This window comes from Eublepharis macularius, chromosome 13 (genome assembly GCF_028583425.1).
Source record: "Eublepharis macularius isolate TG4126 chromosome 13, MPM_Emac_v1.0, whole genome shotgun sequence".
Taxonomy (NCBI): domain Eukaryota; kingdom Metazoa; phylum Chordata; class Lepidosauria; order Squamata; family Eublepharidae; genus Eublepharis; species Eublepharis macularius.
The window spans coordinates 68,475,008-68,494,133 of record NC_072802.1 but is presented as its reverse complement, the minus strand read 5'-3'; the positions used below and the strand labels follow the sequence as shown (position 1 = coordinate 68,494,133).

Genomic DNA, 19,126 nt, shown 5'->3' with positions numbered 1-19,126 from the left:
CTGTTTTGCCTCTTCTCTTTCCAAGAACTGCTTGGCATTACGGTGAGAAGGAAGAGAGTACCTCTGGAAGTATGCAGGCTTCGAGTGATTAAATCAGTGATCTGGGTTTTCAGGGAGAAGTCTGAATTGGAAAATTCAAATTTAAATAATTGCAGTATATATTCAATATATAAATCACGTTAGCAAAATTTTGTTAGGACAAGAAGGCAAATATAACCATATACAAGCCTGGACCATGTGGAAGCACTGGAGTTTGTCTATCCTTCATATCCCACATTTAGCCCATCTAACATGATTGATTTGTAGCACAACATCCCTGAAAACTATAGATAAACAGACTGTAGTTACCGAGAAAATTTCTACCCCACATTATTGCCGTGGAATAAATGCACACTTGCACCTCCTCACTCTGTACTGCACAGAGCAAAAGTTGCTGCAGTTTCTTCCTGACAGAATCTAGCCCAAAAACCTCAGTTTTGAAGACCAGGGCTGAAGCCAGCCAAAAGTTCTTACTTGAACTTGAGGAGTTAGCCGTGTTAGTCTGTAGAGTCCAGTAACACCTTTAAGATTAACCAACTTTATTGTAGCATAAGCTTTCGAGAATCACAGTTCTCTTCGTCAGATGCATGGAGGGCAAGAAGAAACTGGTCAGATATGTAGGTGGAGAGGGGAGGGAGGAGCAGATGCAAACAGTAGCTTCTGATAGGGAGATCAGTTTGCTTCTGTTAAGGAAGTCAGTTACTTCTGACAATGAGATAACCATTCATAGTCTCTATTCAATCCCAGCCTGACTGAGTCAAATTTACATATGAATTCCAATTCAGCAGCTTCCCGTTGGATTTTGTTTTTGAAAGGTTTCTGTTGAACTACAGTGACCTTTAAGTCCTTGATGGAATGTCCTGGTAGATTGAAGTGTTCTCCCACTGTTTTCTGGATGTTGCCATTTTTAATGTCAGATTTGTGTCCATTTATTCTTTTGCGCAGAGGTTGGCTGGTTTGTCCAATGTACAGAGCAGATGGACATTGTTGGCACATGAGGGCATATATCACGTTGGAGGATGAGCAGTTGTAAGAGCCAGAGACAGTGTAGTTGACGCCATTGGGTTCTTGAACTTGCTATTTTGTCACCCTGACACCCATCCCCTCCAGGGCACACACTATCCTCCTGGGCTCTAGGGGAACATGAACCCAGGAGGGTATGCCCATTGCCCTCCTTGTTGGGCTGCCCCAGTGGTCACTAGGGTGGCTTGGGCAGAGATCAAGCCCTTGGTGAGGATAAGGCACTCTGCATGTACACCACTCTACTTGTTTTTATGCTGTTTCACATATTCCAGGTCTGAGTGCCTGTCTTTTCTGGGGCTAAGCCCTGGGTCATCTTATGCCTTTGGTGGGGCTTTTCTTTCTGTATCCCATTTGTTTCAGTTGAGGGAACAACTCCATGTGTGCCAAAGAATACTCCCCACAGAGCTTCAGCTGTGATCATTCTAAAAAGATTTTACTAAAACAGCAAATCAGGGGAAAACAGAAAGTGGATGTTTAGGAGATGCTCTGGGGAAAAACCTGCTCTAATTCAGAGCAAATCCTCCATTTGGAAGCAGCCCAAGCGAAAAGAAAAGAGGTTACAAAGGATATAATAAGATGTTAGAGAGAACATTACATTAATACGGTGAGGTGAAAGAAATTTGGTTGTTTTTTTAATATAAATTTAAATCTTGTTCCAAGTATAGTACAAAAGACTGTCATTTCTTAAGGAAGCGGCTTTTACTCTATTCTCAAGTTACTTTATCAACTCTTAGATGATCCCCTACTGTTTCCATCCATTTTGTATTGATGAGAAATGCTTACTTTTTCATAGTGCTGCAATGTAACTCAGGTCTGATGTTGCTCTCTATGCCTTTTCAAAACAGAAGTACCATTCGAGGACGAAGGTGATGAGGAAGAGGAGCGGCTTGGTGCAACCTCTTCCTTCTCCATGGAAGATGAGAGTAAGTATGGGAGTCCAATAAGCCTTGCTAGGAGCTGGAGATGTGTCAGTTTGTACATGCATCTGTAAACACTTGTTCACATGGGCAGGTTTCTCGCTTTCAGTCATACATCACTGCTGGCAGCATCCTCTTTGCTCTCTCCTCTATTTCTGCTCACACTTAGGACCAGAGATTGGCGGGGGGTGGGGGGGAGGGACACTGACTTTTAAAGTATAACCTGGTTAAATGGGTGCTGTTGCACTGATGGCTGCTATTGATTCCTTATTTTGAATTTTCTTTTGTTAGAGAAAGAGTGGAAAAGCAAATCATCTCTGTCTGAACCTGTGGGGAAAGGTACACCTGCCCATTCTTCGACAGTCTCTGTTACACGGGGCATGGCTAACATTGAGCGTGAGCTGGGCATGAGAAGTTCGTTAGTTCGGACATACAAGGTAAGTCAGTTTCTGCTCAGCACCACACAGGCAGTAGGCTAGATCCAGCAAATCTGTTCCACTAAGGGTGGTGCTCTCCTACATTCCCATGTGGCTTTTTCAGAAAAAACGGAAGAAACCTCCCTCCTGGGCTATTTTGACATGGGAAATGGTTTGAGGGGGAGGGAGGAGCCCCTCCTCCCCCTGCAGAGGCATTCTGAGGCTGTCTGGGCTCTCCTTTTTTAACAGTTACTCCTCAAAGCTGCTGTGTAGCTGCTGGGAACTTGAGCTGGACCCAGGCCCAGCTCTTTAAAAACTTGCATGTTTTGTTTAACTGTGAGACGTATGTTTTTGCTTTGTGACGTTGTTCTCCTTTGGAATATGTTAAATTGGGCTGAACTAGACACTTGTTCTTTCATCACCTGAACCTCGATTCAGCTCAGGAACCAGTAACAATGTCACAGGGGGAGAAGGGGTTTTAGCCTCCCCCCTTGCCTTTTCCTGACCTGAAATGTTCCTTGGAGGTTGTTATCTGCTTTGTTGGAAGTTGCTTGCGTACTGATGGGCTACATGCACAGCCTACCAGTAAGGCAGATTACGCCCGCTAGGGTTGCTTTGAGTAAAATACAGCATGAGGTGAAAGGCTGAAGCACCTTCTCAGTCAGTGCCAGTCACTGTTCTCCTGCTCTCCAGGAGGCTCTTATTGGTTTGTTGGCTGAGGGTGCCATTTGCAGAGTTTCTACTGATTCTCTGCTTCAGTGTTCTTGGGAGAAAGGACAGATCAAAGTTTTCAGGTCCGCCTTAATCTGAATACGTTTGGTAAAGTTTTCTTGCAAGATACTTCTGCATCTCTATATACCCCAGTCGCATATTGTCATTCTAAATGTGGAGATGAATGTTTTAATACACATATACCTCCCTTCAGCCTGGCTTCTGCACCTTGTGTATTTACCAAGTGTAAGACACTGGGAGTTGCACCCTTCTTGTCCAAGGGCAGAAATCTGCATCACTATTTGATGACCATGTTCATTTTGTCCGTAATACCATCTCTAACTGGGAACTGTTGGTTAATTGGGAACAGTCTATCCTTACTCCAGTAAAACTATTCACTTCATTGGGGCTAAACTTGATTCCCCCATATGGCGGGCCTTCCTTCCTAATGTTTAGATATGAAGGCTGCAGGTATTGGCTTCTCTGCTTTCTTAATTCAGACGCTATTGGTATCATGGCCTCTACTACCTCTGAATGAGGTGGTTGCAAAATTGGGTTTTTCTTAGGTCACTATAATCCTATGACTACTCATCTACATATGAAATTGTCTATATTCAGATCTGTAAGATCGTTATTATAATGAGCCTCACTCTAAGGACGCCCATTGGGAAGGCCTGCACCAGCATTTCTATAGCCACTGATGCTTCACTGTTGGGCTGTGGTGCTCAGTGTGAGCCTTCTTTGATTCAGGGTACCTGATCACCCATGGGATCACTATGTATCAAAACTCAAAGTGATCTTTTTTTCCTTGCATCTTTTGCAGGTCTATTGAGCAATGTCAGGGTTAAGATTCAAACAGACAACATCACAGTTCTATATTACCTGATCTCTCTGTACCGAGACTACAGCTCTGTGGGAATGGGTTAGACGAATCCATATTCTGCCACAGGCCAAGCATTTACTGGGTGTGAAGTACAATAAAGCAGACACACCCAACATGGTTTTCACACTCGCCACGACTGGACAATCAATTGCCAAGTACCTCCTGTCTATTTCTTTTCAACTGTGAGGATTCCCTACCGTGACCCTTCGTACAACATGGTTCAGCACAAGGCTAGATGCTGTTGCTCCCTGACCCTTTTCACTAGAGGCTGTCTCCCAAATGCCTTGAACCAAAGCATTCTCTTATGTTTTTTTCAGCTCCACTCCTCATAACAGGGCACTTTGCAGATCTCGGTATTTCTGTGATTGCTGCATCCTTCGAACCCCTTTTGGCCAGGCCAGAAATGTTTTTTTTTCTATTCTGAGTACTGTGTCCCAGGATTAATGCCTCTACTTCTGCTAGTGCCGTACCCTCCACACAAGGGTCAAATATCGTTCTAAAATATGGCAACCCTGAAACCAACCATGTGGTTGCTGAACCTGCCAGATCCTCTTTTTTTCCAAAGAGATGACCCAGATTATTCCAAATGCCCACAATTGCTCCACACATGCCTCTTATAGTCACAAGTGGAATCGTTTCATGACATGGTTAGAATCCAAAGGGTTCTGACCCTTCTCTTGCCCGTTGGCATTTATTTCTGAATATTGTTATTACTTCAAATGAGCAAAACAAACAAACAGTCTTCCTTTTAGGTGCACTTAACTGCTATATTAAACTGTTGTTAAACCGCCCTGAGCCCGTCTGACGGGGAGGGCGGTCTAGAAATGTGATTAAATAATAATAATAAAAAAATATATTGGCTTTTCATGTGGGGGTTGACGACTACACAGTCTTTTCTCCTTCCACATTTCTAAACACTTTTTTTTGTGGGTGTCAGATGATTACAAATTTTCAGATGATTTTTTGTGGGTGTCAGGCTGGATTACTAGGTGGACACATCTTAGTTCTGAGACCATGCGGTGTGGATGTGCTCTACCTTGCAGGTACCAGTTGCTGCAAATAGCTGCTGTAACATAGTGGTTAAGCGGCTGGGCTCTGAGCTAGCACTCTGCTGGTTCGACTCCTGCTAGTGCCATAAACTCTGCAGGTAGCTTTGGGTGTCACTCCGCTCAGTCCCAGTTCTCCAGCTGTATTGTGGGGATACTAATAACACTGACTTGGTTAATCTCTCTGAGTGTGGCACTATCCGGAAGAGTGATATATAAGCACAATGTTGTTATTATTAGCCACACCTCCGTTTTTTTTCTGAGATTGGGAATTTTTTCTTGTCTGTTTCAGCAAATGGTAAAACAGGAGGTATATAACCTGTATTATCATGTGGCTTTGGATGACGTTCCAGAAGAATTTGTGGACAATGAAGCTGTGTTCTTTCTCCGGGACACCACAGGTATATTGCGTGGCAGTTTTTGATGGAATATTTCGACTGAAAAGAGCGGTGAGCTGAGAGGGGGCTGGCTGTTGCAAGACAGTCCCACAGATTCCCACTGTGGCCTTGACCAGTCCTTGAAGTCTGTCCCATGCCGTGACGGTCAGTCTGTGGAATTCAAGATTTGAACTGCTAGTTCAAAAGAAAGGGACATATTTGCAGAGGTGGAAATTTCATGACATAGTGTACTTTCCTCCTGTCCTGCAATCCTATTTCTATTTTCAACATCCCAGTCCTAGCTGGTGGCCTTGTCTTCTCATGTACAAGGGCACCCAGCATCATATAATCCACCTTGAGACTCAGCAAGAAATGGTGGACTGTGAATAAATAAATTCCTCACTTCCTTTTCCTTTCTTATTTTCTCAGTCCTTACTCAATAAACACACGCAATCTAGTATCACCATCATCATCATCATAATTATTAGCCAGTGTGGTTTAGAGGTTAGAGGATCAGACCCAGGTTCATGTCTCCACATTGCCATGGAAGCTTGCTGGGTAACTTTGAGTAAGTCACTCACATTCAGCCCAACTTACCTCACAGGGTTGTTGTGAGAATAAAATGAAAAGAAAAGGATGTCAGCCACTTTAGGTCTCCATTGGGGAGCAAGACAGGGTAGAAATGAAGTAAATTATTAAATTAAAAAACTTCCTGTCAGTTGAGAGCTAGCATGTTAGGTAGGTAAAGGTAGTCCCCTGTGCAAGCACCAAGTCATTACTGACCCATGGGGGATGTCGCATCACAACTTTTTTGGGCAGACTTTTTACGAGGTGGTTTGCCATTGCCTTCCCCAGTCATCTACACTTTACCCCCAGGAAACTTGGTACTCCTTTTACCGACCTCGGAAGGATGGAAGGCTGAGTCAACCTTGAGCCGGCTACCTGAACCCAGCTTCCACCAGGATCGAACTCAGGTCATGAGCAGAGCTTGGGCTGCAGTACTGCAGCTTACCACTCTGCACCACAGGGCATGTTAGGTAAAAGGCTCTATTTATTTTAGTTTATAAAAATCATACTTTTCAGCTTAAAATCATCTCCCAAGTCAGCTCATGTGAGTCAAAATCCAATTCATATGACAATTCAATATAAAATGTTCTTTGGGGTGGGGATTCTCAGCTGAACTGTGTCCCAGCCTGGTGGATGGGGCCTGGATGCTTCCTGCCCTCCCCCTTTTAAGCCTCATTAGATGGAGGGACTGGGTACCCAGCTGGATCTGATGGGCTAGCTTTCTGATTTCAGAGAGGGGTCATTTATTTTATTTATTACATCTCCCCTTTCTTCCTTTATGGAACCCAAGGCCACATAGAGTTTCCTGGGGAGCCTTCCATCCAGGCAGCAGCCAGATGCAGAGCTGCTGCATTATAACAACAACGACAACTCCGCTTATATACCACTCTGCTAGACAGAATAGTGTCTCACCCAGAGCAGTGAACAAGTTAGTGTTGTTATTATCCCCACAATACAGCTGGGGAGCTGGGGCTGAGTGGCGTACCCAAGGCCACCTACTGAGCTCATGGCAGTAGTGGGATTCGAACCAGTAGAGTGCTGATTCGCAGCTGAACCACTTAACCACTGTGCTACAGCGGCTCTGTGCCTTAAGAACATACTGCACACAGTGCACCCATTTAAACAGGCATTCACCCCCTTCCCATGGTTGTTGAATCCCAGGAGGCTTTTAGTCCACAGTTTTCCCCCCAAAACCTCTAGATTAGCTCCTGATCAGAAATGTTGGGCTAGATTATTTCTTTAAGCAAACTATTAACTTTTTTTACTGCTTAGAAACTGTTAGTGAACCTAATGATGTGGCTGAAGCTAATGATGTCCTGCCTGAATTACTGGAATATGGCATGCTGAATGGTAACACCCTGGTCATGCTCAAGCAAATCTTCTCGCTGGTGAGAGCTTTCCCCCCCTTTAAATCACATCTCAGGCGTGGTTTCTTCATAGCTCTAGACACTGCAGATTCAGAGTCACAGAGACATAGTTATTCTGACAGTAAATGCCTGTAGTCATGGAAATCCCACTGAGCTGGGACTCAGGAGATACCATTAGCAGGAGATTTAAGAGAAGTACTACCTCTCTTAAAGCTTAAATTAATTAATTATAGTATGTTGTGGTCTGCCAGTGGTGTTGTGCTCCTTCCTTTAACCAGGAACACGAGGAATCCGTAGAGCAATCAGCTGCAAAGGAGGAGAGAACTCCTTCCCTCTTTTCATTCCCTATGGAAGAGGGCATTTGGACAGGTGAAGCTATTCTTGCAGGAATGAGGAAACCTGCTCCGTCTGTAAAAAGACCATTTCCTTTGTATCTAGCAATCCAGGGCCGATTCCAGATGACTAACCTTAAGGCGCTTCATGCCGCCCTCTTCCGGATCGCGACGGGGAAAATGCGAAATATCGCGTTTCCTCGCGCGAGTTTTGCGCTTCGTCGCGCAAAAACTTGTGCGAGGAAATGCGATATTTCGCATTTTCCCCGTCGCGATCCGGAAGAGGGCAGCATGAAGCGACTTAAGGTTAGTCATCTGGAATCGGCCCAGGCTGTTCAGGGAAGAAATTCATGTTGCCTTAAGAGCCACTTTCCCTGAAACAAGGAAAATCCAACCAACATAAGGATTTCCTAGAAATCTTTCTTCAAAGCTGTAGTGTATATCAGAAGAGTTCTTTTTTGTTTTTTTTAAACCATTCTTTTGTCATTTGCTGGAAAGAGTCCTAGTATGCACTATGCTTGTTGAATTCCAGAGCCTCTGAACTGACTGTGTTTGCAGCTTCTGTTGCATCCCTTTTGATCTTTTTCACCAAGAACATAGTCTAAGGCTGATATTCTCTGGGTGCACTGAGTACATTGGGACTCTCTTCTGAATTAACCTGCATAGGATTGGACAGTAAATGGCCAGTGCCTTCTTTATCTAGGGCCAAATGGGCCTGCATTGAAATGCCCTTCACCTGAGGCAGAAAGAGCAAAAGATTGTCCTTACACCCAAATTTAGTGTCAGTTACAACTGGGGGCGATTCTGCACATCCTGGCATAGCGCTATACTCACACAACAAGAGCGTCCTCCTGGCACGATTTCTGACATCGTGCCTTGAGAGCTTCATCGTGGCACGATGACGTCAGAAATTGCACCAGGAAGATGTCCTTGTTGCGTGAGTATAGTGCTATGCCGGGACGTGTGGAATCGCCCTGGATATAATATTGAAGAGTGCCATTTTTTAAAACTTGAGGGATGCTCTGCTTTCAGTAGCTGCACAACTGTAAGACAATATTTAAAGTTTTGAGTACGTTTAGCAATCATATCTGAAATGGAAGAAAATGGCTAGGAAGTTATTTATCTTTCAGGTTTATTTGCCTGCCATGTCCTATAACCAATACAAGGCAGAGTCTGTTTCATACTTAGAAATTGAAAAGGCAGCAGGTGATGATTCTGCCCTTGTTGTGAAAAAGAAAGAGATGCCAGTGGAATTAGGAAGCTTCCAAATACTGAGGAATGAGTTCCTGATGAATATGCAGAAATTCCTGAACCACATTCAGAGAACCATTCAGCAGATTGAAGGCAAGTTGACAGAGTTAGTGCCAAAGGTCATTTTTTAGTGTTTTCATCAGTAAAATATATGGCAAAATAAATAACTTAAGCAAAGTGCTTTTTCTTCCGACAGGGGAGATAAAGTTAGAAATGCCAACTCTGCTCCTCGATGGCGATGAGAATGAACTTGCTGCTGATCGGGAAACAGTTGAAGTACTGGAGCAACTTGCAACAAACTGGCTCCTTGTAATATCTTCAGCAGATGAGGAACTATTGAGAAAAGCCCCACAGGTAATACTGCTATTGTGAGTTGCTTAGTTCTCTGTCTTCCCCAGTTAGGAAAAGCCAGGACTGTCTACAGAGTAGTTTGCTTTAAAAGAAGAGACTACTGGAGTCTTCTTTTGTAAGAGTCTATGTATTTGCAAATGTAGCTATAGAACAGTTGTTATGGGAGAGTAGAAGCAAACATTGGCAGTGCTGGTCTGGAAACAAAATCATTTACCAAATCCTGGCAACTTTTCAGTTAGCCAAAAACCTTTTTAAAAAACAAACAAACCTGCTTCTTGGTTTTCTTGTCCCCACTCAAGCCTACCCCTCTTTTCCCCAGTTGACACTGTAAATAAAATAGAATCTCTCTGTCTCAAACAATTACAATATCAGGCAAAGACATGCTTACATATGAAAGTTAACAAATTAAAAAAGTTAAAAATTAAAAAAGAAGCAAGCAATTGGATTAAAGTATTGATTGATATTTTTGACAGTGCAGAGGATATAAAAGAAGACTACCAGTGAAATCCTAAACAGAGTTACTGCAGTCTAAGCCCATTGAAATCAATGGGATTAGACTGGAGTAACTCTGCTTAGGACTCCACTGTACATCTGTTAATGCCAATTAAAGAAAAAGTTATAATCCCAGGATTCAGTATAAAGATTTAAAGAGGAGACTAGAGTAAACCAAATTTACTGCCTTCAATACTAGCATATGTGGGACTCCAAAAGTACTTAAATCTTTTTTAATTGCTTTAAAATTTATTGGCTCTTATCTATCCCACTTTTGCCCAGAGATACCAAGAAATTGTCTATCTATCTAGTACATTTGTATCCCGCTTACATGGTTCCCCCTCCTTCCATTTTATCCTAATTTTTGTTGTCCTTTGCCAAACCCCATTCTGTTAACGTGTTCTTCAGACTAGACGTTTTCTTAATTTTCCAATATCTGACAAAGAGAATTCAAGATGCAATATTCATGTGAAAATACTGTGGTTTCTTTTGATACGTATTTTTTAAATAAGTTCATTATAATTGGCTCTAAATGTACCTTTTCTTCCAAATTACTTGTGATCATGTTCAAAATCTGTCTGCAAAAACTCGTTACCGAAGGGTAATACTGTCAGCCACAAGTAAAATCTCTATTAAGTCTCTATACAGATTGCTGGATAAAGGAGTGTTGGCCTTCATTCTACGGGCCTGATGTCTCATGCTTTCTCTCACCTGCAGGGGAATGGTCCACTGGCAGAGATTGACCTGTGGCGTGAGAGAAATGCCACTCTGAGTGCCCTCACTGAACAGATCAAACTTCCCATAGTCAAAAAAGTCTTGAAAGTGCTTGACGTTGCCAACAGCGGGATTGTTGAAAGCTTGCAGATAGTAATAAATGAGCTCTGTAAGCACCACGTGGAGGCCAACGACAACGTGAGGTTCCTTTCCACTCTCGAGAGACATTTAAAGGTATGTTTTCTTTTGCTGCTTTCGAGGGATATTTAAAGGTATGTTTTCTTTTACTGCCTTTTGGAAGAGGGAGGACAGGATCCAGCAAGGTCCTAACGGCCCACTCTTGGACACAGATTGCTCGGCCACTAAAAAAAACTATGCTTCCAACGACAACTAGCAGTCACATATTCCTTACACAGCTCAACCCTGCAATAAATCAGGAGCATATGTAAAATGTCATGATAAAAATTCTAATGGGGGCAAACTCAGTAATTAGAGGGCTAAACAACCACCAGTTTGGGTGCAATCCAACATCTATACAACTGAGTGATGGGGGCAGTGTGGAGAAACAAAAAAAACCTGAGAAAGACACAAGACAAGAGAAATAGTCATTGCCCATCTTTATGCAGGTACACATTGCCCTTGGCATACATCCCTAGTCCATTAATTGTTTATAATAACCAACCATAGCTGAATTGCTTAGGAGGTCACACTGGTAAGAGAATAGGGTTGTAATCTGTTGTAGTGTTTATTGTAGGCATCACATTCCTTCTACTGCATTGTCTTCTACTTCGGCAACCCACTTTCTGCATTACAGCATTGTCAGGCCTTAGGGGTTTGTGGGGGGGGGGGGTGGAGTTTTCGTTTTTGATGTTGTATGAGTCCCACTGCATGGTTCCTTGAAGGCCCTTGCTGTCTGATTGCCTTTTTTGTTACCTGCTACGATGCTCCCCTTCATCAAGGCCACATTGCCGTGTTCCCCTGTGACCTTCCCTGCAGTGGAAGATGCACAAGGCCTCATAGTGCAAAAGAGAGGGGTTGCATCACTTGATTCCTCCTCCTTCCTACACCCTCTGCTCTTACATGCTGCCTGAGCGGGATGCTTCATCTTCCCTGGCCTGCTGCAGATCCCCTCCCAAGTCTGGCTACTCCTCTCCACCCTTTCATCCCACCAGGAAAAGTCCCGGACCCCCATCTCAGCTGCAGCTGCCTCCCGTTCCTTCCCCTGGGTGGAGCTTGATGATGTGCTTGGCTCCACCTGGCTGTCAAACTCAATTACCTAAGCCAGAGTCTGCTGCCCCATCCTGCCTGTTTTGTGTGTATCTTGGCCAGGCTGGTGTGGCTACCGACTGCATATGGCTTGCCTCAGCCAAGGTGAATTGTGCCTTCAAATTCCATGTGGGTCCTGTTTCAAGGCATCTGGAAGGCTATAAATGAAATAAAATAAAATAAAATGTCCTGAGGGTGGGCCAGGAGACCTTCCCAATGGACTCTGACCCTCTGGCTGTTTGGGGGGCAGTACCTCTTTTTGTGGTCAGTATCACACATATCCTGCTTCTTCCTAGTAACCTTATTTGTCATCCATTCAACAGAATTTGGCACATGGTACTAGCTTCAACATAGTCTTGGATACAATTCCTTCATTGATGAATGCCTTGAGAATGGTGTGGATCATCTCACGGCATTACAATAAGGACGAGAGGATGATCCCCCTCATGGAGCGGATTGCCTGGGAAATTTCAGCAAGAGTTTGCAAAGCTGTGGATCTGCGAACTTTGTTCAAGTATGTGACATTTCCTGACTGAAATTAGGACACAGTAGAGACATTCTGTCTTCTTCCTGGGGCTTAGCACTAGTGGCATTAGCACTGTACTCAGGCAACTAGAGCCCTGTGCAGAGGTAAAACTGCTTCCCTGCACACTCTGGTTTGCAAATTGGGAGCCAGCCTCAAGAATGTGCACTCCCCTATCCCTCCCCTATCTGGCATGAATTCCCCATTCCTTCCCTTGTCCACCTTAACCACGATCCACATCATGGGAATTCATAAGTATGCTCCTACTTCACCATTTCTGAATTGTTTAACATGTCGTGTTTAAATGTTTATGATTTGTTTCTCCATTGTTTTAGCTCTGTTTCAGACTTCTGCTAGTTTTCAGATTTGTGTAATCCAGACCCTCTGGCATTGTTTATTGGATGCCCCATCCTTTTGATCTTATTGATTTATACTGTGTAATCTGCCTTGAGTCTTAGTGAGAAAGGCAGGCTCTAAGTAACATAAATAATAAAAACAAAAAGATAAAAATAATGTGGAGCACAATATACTGTCTTGTTCTAAAGGCTGAACCTTCTAAAATATATGCAGTTCTTCTGACAAAATGCCATATGTGGCCCAAAATACTTTGGGTTTGCGTGTTAGGTGTCTTTTTTGTTTGTTTTTCACATTTTGAGTAAATTGTCTCCATGCTCTTTCATGGACTCAAAGAGAAGACAGGCAAATGGCAAAAGCCAAAATGATAGATGCCAAACGGACCCTTGAGATTTGGAAAATATCGTATTTTGACATCCGTGCCAAAATCGAAGCTTCAGGAAGAGATGCACGATGGGAATTTGACAGGAAGCGTTTGTTTGAAAAAACAGACTATATGGCCTCAATCTGCCAAGACCTCTACGATGTGTTACAGGTGACAACATGCAGAGATTTTCGAAGAATGCTTGGGGTCTTTGCCTAGTTTCTAGAGATTGGCAGCACAGAGCTTCTTATGTGTAAAGGCTTTCCAATTTTCTTCAGCATGCATCAGAGCAACTCTGTACTTGTCTTCTCCAAGTGGAACCTGTTGATTCTGACACTGAAATAAGCAGGGGAGCCCTTTTACATGGGAAGTCAGTTTGTACTTCTTTGAATTGGAGCCTGCAACATTGTACATGGTTTTGTATGTCTATTTGAGATGTTATTATTAAGGTTTATATTATTGTTTTGTAAGGACTTCCTCTCTCTGTGAGCAGAGAGGACGGTGAGTTCAATAGGCCCATAGTGGTGGGGGGGGAGAAGCACTTCCTATTCAAACTGCTTCTAAACCTGCTTTCTGTTCAAAAAGTGCAAAGCAAACGTTGCACTTTTCCATCATTTGGTGAGATGAAGGTCTCTTCCCATTCCTTTTGGGACCCTTCCGTGGGCAAGACACCCTCTCATTTTCTTTTCCCTCCTCCACTGAGGTAGCAGGATGGCCACTGCTCTGGAAGGCAATTTGATAGAAATGTTCTCTTTCCCTTCCCTATTTGCATCAGTCTAAATTAGGTGTGTGTGGAGGGGAGGTTTCTTTGATTCATTCTTAAACTGACTTTAAAAGAATCTAGCTCAAGTGAAGCTCCAAAAAGAAGTGACCAAAGTCCTGTCACGCTTCATTCTGAGAGGCTACAATCAGCATCTGTGCCCAAGGCCATTGGGTGTTAAAGGGCAATTCGTATTCTCAACCAAAACAACTTCCAAGTAGTGGTTTAACAGGACTGAGATTGCTTTCCTCAGCTGCTTTATTCCTTTTCCTCGATCCCATACTCACTAGACATCTTGTCTGCCTTCAGGTACTGCCTTTGGTATTCCTTTTCAGTCTGCCTGCCTGTCAAAAATAAAGCAGAAGTTAAAAGCCATTAAAAACAGCATATGCTTGTATGTGAACTGTGTTTTCTGGCCCTGACAGGTTATACAGGAATTTTACAACATCTTTGGTCCTGAACTGAAAGCCGTCACCGGAGATCCAAAGCGCATTGATGAAGTCTTGTACAGAGTTGACAGCCTGGTCAGCCCCATGGAGGTTCTGATTTTTGAACCTTTCAACATGAGATGTTCGACTCAGTGGAGACTCGTTATGGACGCCTTTAAAGCAGAAGTTCTGGTAAGGGAGATAGATTCATGAAAGCTAGCCATGGTGACTAAAGGGAACCTCCACATTCAGAGGCAGCAAACCTCTGAATACCAGTACTTGGGAGGCAGCAAAGGCCTCAGCCTCTATGCCCTGTTTATTGGTCCTCCAGGGAAACCAGTTGACCACTATTTGAATCAGTATGCTGGACTAGAAGATCCAGCAGGGTTCTTCTTATGTTCTTAAGCACCAGCGGTTTCATTTCTTCTCTAGTTCTGACCAGACTCATGTTTCTCCTTTTCTACTTAAATCTCTGAACTTGCCTACAATCCTCATCTGTCCCCATCTCAAATGGCTTGTGAAAAGGCAGATGTGTTTGCCGTGGTGTTGTGGAGAAGTGAACAGTTATGTGTTAGGGTTGCCTTCCCGTGCTAGTGAATCTTGAAAATGAGTGTGCCTTAATAACTTCCCTATCTCCCGCCTCCCTCATTTGTTTTACTTAATTTCTAGGATATAGAAAAAGAAGCAAAGAACTTCATCGATGAGTCTTTTAAAACTCTTCGTTCTGCAGAAGCTGCATTTGACATGCTCTTAAACTTTAAGCACATCCGCTCTCGAGAGGCTATTAATAAGCAGATGATGATGAAATTCAATGACATTCTGACACAGTATTGCAAAGAGGTATTTTCCAGGCAGTAGACATTTGGGGGCTTTGCATGGAAAATAGGAGCCTGCATCTCAGTTTCCCCAGAGCTCCTGATCTGGTGGCTCCTTATTCATCACCCTGTCTTGCTTGTTGAGGCTTTCCTCTTTCCCATAGTTTCACTGGTCAGCTGAATTCTGTTTGCTGCTGCCCCCAGTGGTGAACTTGTCCTTGCTTCCATAATTAACAACTGGAGTAACCTTCCCGTTGTGTTGGACTCACAGAGAAGTTGCTCATGCTTCAGAAGGCTAACCCACCTACCCCCCAAATGACATTAAAACATCTTTAAAACCTAGTAATTGAAGTCTGTGAGTCTGGCAGGTGCTGACTCTTATTTTAACGGACGTCACGGGCACCATTAGAGAGAGCTGTGTTACAAATCCTCCATCACAGTAGCCTTGTGATATGAGCTGGGTGTGGGGGTGGGGAAGTCCTTGCAGAATAAAAAAAATCAGCTTGAATTCTGAGAAAAGGCAATTATCTTACAATAATGGCACACCCTGGAGGGGAAATAGCAAGCCTGAATCTCACACACCATCAAAGTGTCAGGAGATTTCCTTCCACAAATCTATTTTGGCAAGCTCTTAATCATACCAGTTTGCATCCATCTTGGTGCTTAATCTACCAGTGGTAAAAGCAGGCCTTTTATATGGAAAGTGTGTGACCCATGGGCAATTCTATGAATGTTTCTGCAATCTCAGAAGATCCCAGGACCTAGGTTTATGGTCCAAATGTTGATTCTGAATGTAATATTTCTAGTAAGATTATGCAAAGGTATTTTGGTATACCAGAGCCAGTTTGGTGTAGTGGTTAAGAGCACCGGACTCTAATCTGGAGAGCTGGGTTTGATTCCCCACTCCTCCACGAAGCCAGCTGGGTGACCTTGGGCAAGTCACAGTTCTCTGGAGCTCTCTCAGCCCCACCCACTTCACAGGGTGATTGTTGTGGGGTAATAATAACACTTTGTAAACCGCTCTGAGTGGGCATTAAGTTGTCCTGAAGGGCGGTATATAAATCGAATGTTGTTGTTTTTGTTGTTGTTATTATTATTATATTTGTTTGCTTTTTGTTCATAGCTTGAGCTGGTTAACAGCATCTTTGTCAATAACCTTGCCAACCCTCCTTTGTGCAAGAATCACCCTCCGGTGGCTGGAGCAATTTACTGGGCACGGTCCCTTTTCTTCCGCATCAAACACACCATTGTTCGTTTCCAAGAAGTAGAGGAGCTGCTGGCTAGTGACCGTGGAAAAGAGGTGGCTTGGAGTTTCATTGCTTGTTAATAATAAGCATTAGAATATCAGTAACTGGGTGTTTCAGCATAGCCAGAGGCTCTTGGAGACAATTTCCCATTAATTTATGTGAGAAGCCCCAGTCAAAAAATCCAGGGATTTTGAAGGATCTGGAATGTTGTTTTAGGATGGGAAGCTACTAAATGCTTTTCCTGCATTTGAAGAGCAAAAAACTGAGGGGGACATAGAATAGGTTCTTGTCTGAATGTTCTAGCAAGTTTTTTGTTTTGTATTTTCACCTTTTGTCAGTTTCATCTCCTTCTGAGCTGGATGGTTCCATAGATCCTTTTTACTAGTAGAGGCCGTTTCTTCGGGCAGAAGGAGCCCTCCCATGACACAAGATGTTGGAACAGTGTCTCGCATTAGGGAAAAGTTCTTCCCATTGAAGGAAAGCACTTCTGCTAGCAGAACGGATGTGCTGGAGCATTTCTTCTCTAATCCTTTCCAGACAGGAATTGGAAATAAAAAGCTGCGTTCTTATTTTTTAGTATCAAACTGGCATCTTCTTGTCTGTCTCTGATAGACGGCACATTAGCTATCCCTGCTCTGAGTGACTTCCGGGTCTGTTCCCGTGGCCCTGTTGCTTTATCAGAATCTTTTCTGGAAGTTACCTTCTCTTTAGCCGTTGTCAAAATGTCACAATCCTAGTTTTGTTGTGGGGGCAGAAAGCTGGGAGAAGCCACATCCTGCCAGCCTTCTTTTAAATTATATAAGCAATGCCGGTGCATCACCAGCTTTTATACAGCTGACCTGATTCCACAACGATGCCTTCTTAGGTATCTCCTACTCAAAATCTTCAGGGCAACATGCTGCTCCTGTGATTTCTAGAAGGATTGCTCCAGTGTTCCCTCTTTCTGCTGTGTTAGGCAGTCTCCACACCTGGATAGAGAGGAGCACCAAGTATAAATGGAACCTGCTTCCTCTCTTCCAAGGAAAAGACAATGCCAAGTCTATGCACCACAGCAGGTAGATAGAAGGGGAGGGGAGTTTCACCAACAAGTATCAGACCTCTTGTTTGACCATTCACATCAACTGGGCTTTATGTTGAAGTCAAGAATCATCAGTGCGCTCTTGTAGACGTTTTCCAGCTTGAATTAATTTATTTCAGGTGAAACAGAGATATCTTGAGGTGGCAAAGAGGATGAAAGAATATGAGGATCAGAAATATGACCAATGGAGAGATGCAACAGAAGAGGTCCTCCCTATCCTATTGAAAAAAACCCTTCTTGCTAGAGTTCATGCTTCTGGAGCTGTTATTCAGTCTAACCCAGAGGCCCATGATCAGGTGATTATGAACTTATCTCATCCCACACCTTTATTTGTCCTTGGGAACATATGCATGTTGTAGAACAGTTTCAAGTTTCATGAATCTCCGTCCCTTGATGACATCCTTTTCTTTGTTTTGTCGGTTTGACATGTTACTCTCCTTTCCATTGTGGTTGATTTTATGACATATAGATCCCACGTTCTGACGATGTGGCCACTGCAGAGAAAACTGCACACTACGTAGTGAACTTTTCTCCCAAACTTCGAGAGATCATCAATGAAACAAAATATATGGAACAGCTGGGGTTTCCAGTACCTGAAATAGCAAGGAATGTGGCACTACAAGAGGACAAATTCCTCAGGTGAATCTACTCTGGCCTGAAAAAATATTGTGTGACGCTATTGGTTTTTAAAGCAGCTTTCTGGCACATGAGCCATTCTGCCAGTGCTAAGAAGGAGGGGTAAGCCATTCTGAGAGCCTCCTGGTCCAGCCAGACTTTGACCTCACACAGTGGCGAACACGGTCTCGAGAATACTGACCTATGGTCAAAGCCCAGCAGTTAGATGCAGATCTCAAAGAGGAACCAAAGCTGAATCAAGCTATGCAGGACCCGGACAGCTCCCAGTGCAAACATCCAGGGAAGACAGAAGTGGCCTCCTTTAACAACTGAGCATCTAAATAGTGCAGGCTACTGACACCGCACTCCTGTGAAGAGTTACTAAACTCTGAGCCCATTAGACTGGAGTAACTCTGCATAGAAATGCACTATGAATGCCCAAGCCTGAGAACTACCTAGAACTGAGTGGCAGAGTCCTGGTTTGGAGCGTGGCAAACTGGCATTGCTGTGGGTGGCCTTCAGATATGCACTCTGCTGAAAATTTGAAGAGAGCTTGGGAGGAGTGATAGAGCTGTGGAGTCTATTCCTCACTTTATTTTGAGAACAGAGTCAGATGTTGAAGTCTCTTCCTTTGAGAGGCCTGTTGAGTGCTCTTCAGACTGGGCCATGAATGGACCTTAGGGTCTGCAGAATTAGAGGCAGACGTCTAAGGACCTACATCTATATCTGGGTTATGATACTAGTGCTTTTTGGATTGCTAAATGTAGATGGTTGATCAAATAACACACACACATACGTTAAATCAACCCCTTTTGCCTTAATTAAGAAGTTAATGGCTATCAGAGTAGTAAAGTAAAATAAAACAAAAGCATTTAAAAAGACAAATATAAAACATTTATGAGGATATGTTGTGTAAATCAAAGTTCACTAATTGCATTTCAAAAAGCAAAGTTAATCCAAATACCATTGACTGTAAGTCCAACAATTCAAATTAAGTTGTATAAATCCATTCAATTTGATAAGAAATGTCATATGGTCATAAATCATTATACTTTCCCAAATGTAGTTATGGAAGTCTTTGGCAGTTCAGTTCTTTGCAATGTTACTCTAGTCTAAGGCCCTTGGTTTCAATAGATTGCACTGTTAATCATCTCATAGATAGCCTTGTTGGATCCAACTGAGTTTTCACA

At 43.3% G+C, this 19,126-nt stretch overlaps 1 protein-coding gene across 1 annotated transcript in view; it reads left to right on the top strand.

Moving 5' to 3' along the window:
- DNAH10 (dynein axonemal heavy chain 10) overlaps window positions 1-19,126 on the top strand; it is an 88,766-nt gene that overhangs the window by 1,459 nt on the left and 68,181 nt on the right. The window contains exons 2-15 of the mRNA XM_054995876.1: window positions 1,908-1,985; window positions 2,271-2,416; window positions 5,328-5,436; window positions 7,252-7,367; window positions 8,809-9,022; window positions 9,126-9,283; window positions 10,490-10,720; window positions 12,076-12,266; window positions 12,966-13,164; window positions 14,179-14,373; window positions 14,851-15,021; window positions 16,120-16,296; window positions 17,441-17,566; window positions 17,791-17,960. Of these exons, the coding sequence (XP_054851851.1) occupies window positions 1,908-1,985; window positions 2,271-2,416; window positions 5,328-5,436; window positions 7,252-7,367; window positions 8,809-9,022; window positions 9,126-9,283; window positions 10,490-10,720; window positions 12,076-12,266; window positions 12,966-13,164; window positions 14,179-14,373; window positions 14,851-15,021; window positions 16,120-16,296; window positions 17,441-17,566; window positions 17,791-17,960 (2,281 nt within the window). The remainder of the gene's footprint in view (window positions 1-1,907; window positions 1,986-2,270; window positions 2,417-5,327; window positions 5,437-7,251; window positions 7,368-8,808; window positions 9,023-9,125; window positions 9,284-10,489; window positions 10,721-12,075; window positions 12,267-12,965; window positions 13,165-14,178; window positions 14,374-14,850; window positions 15,022-16,119; window positions 16,297-17,440; window positions 17,567-17,790; window positions 17,961-19,126) is intronic.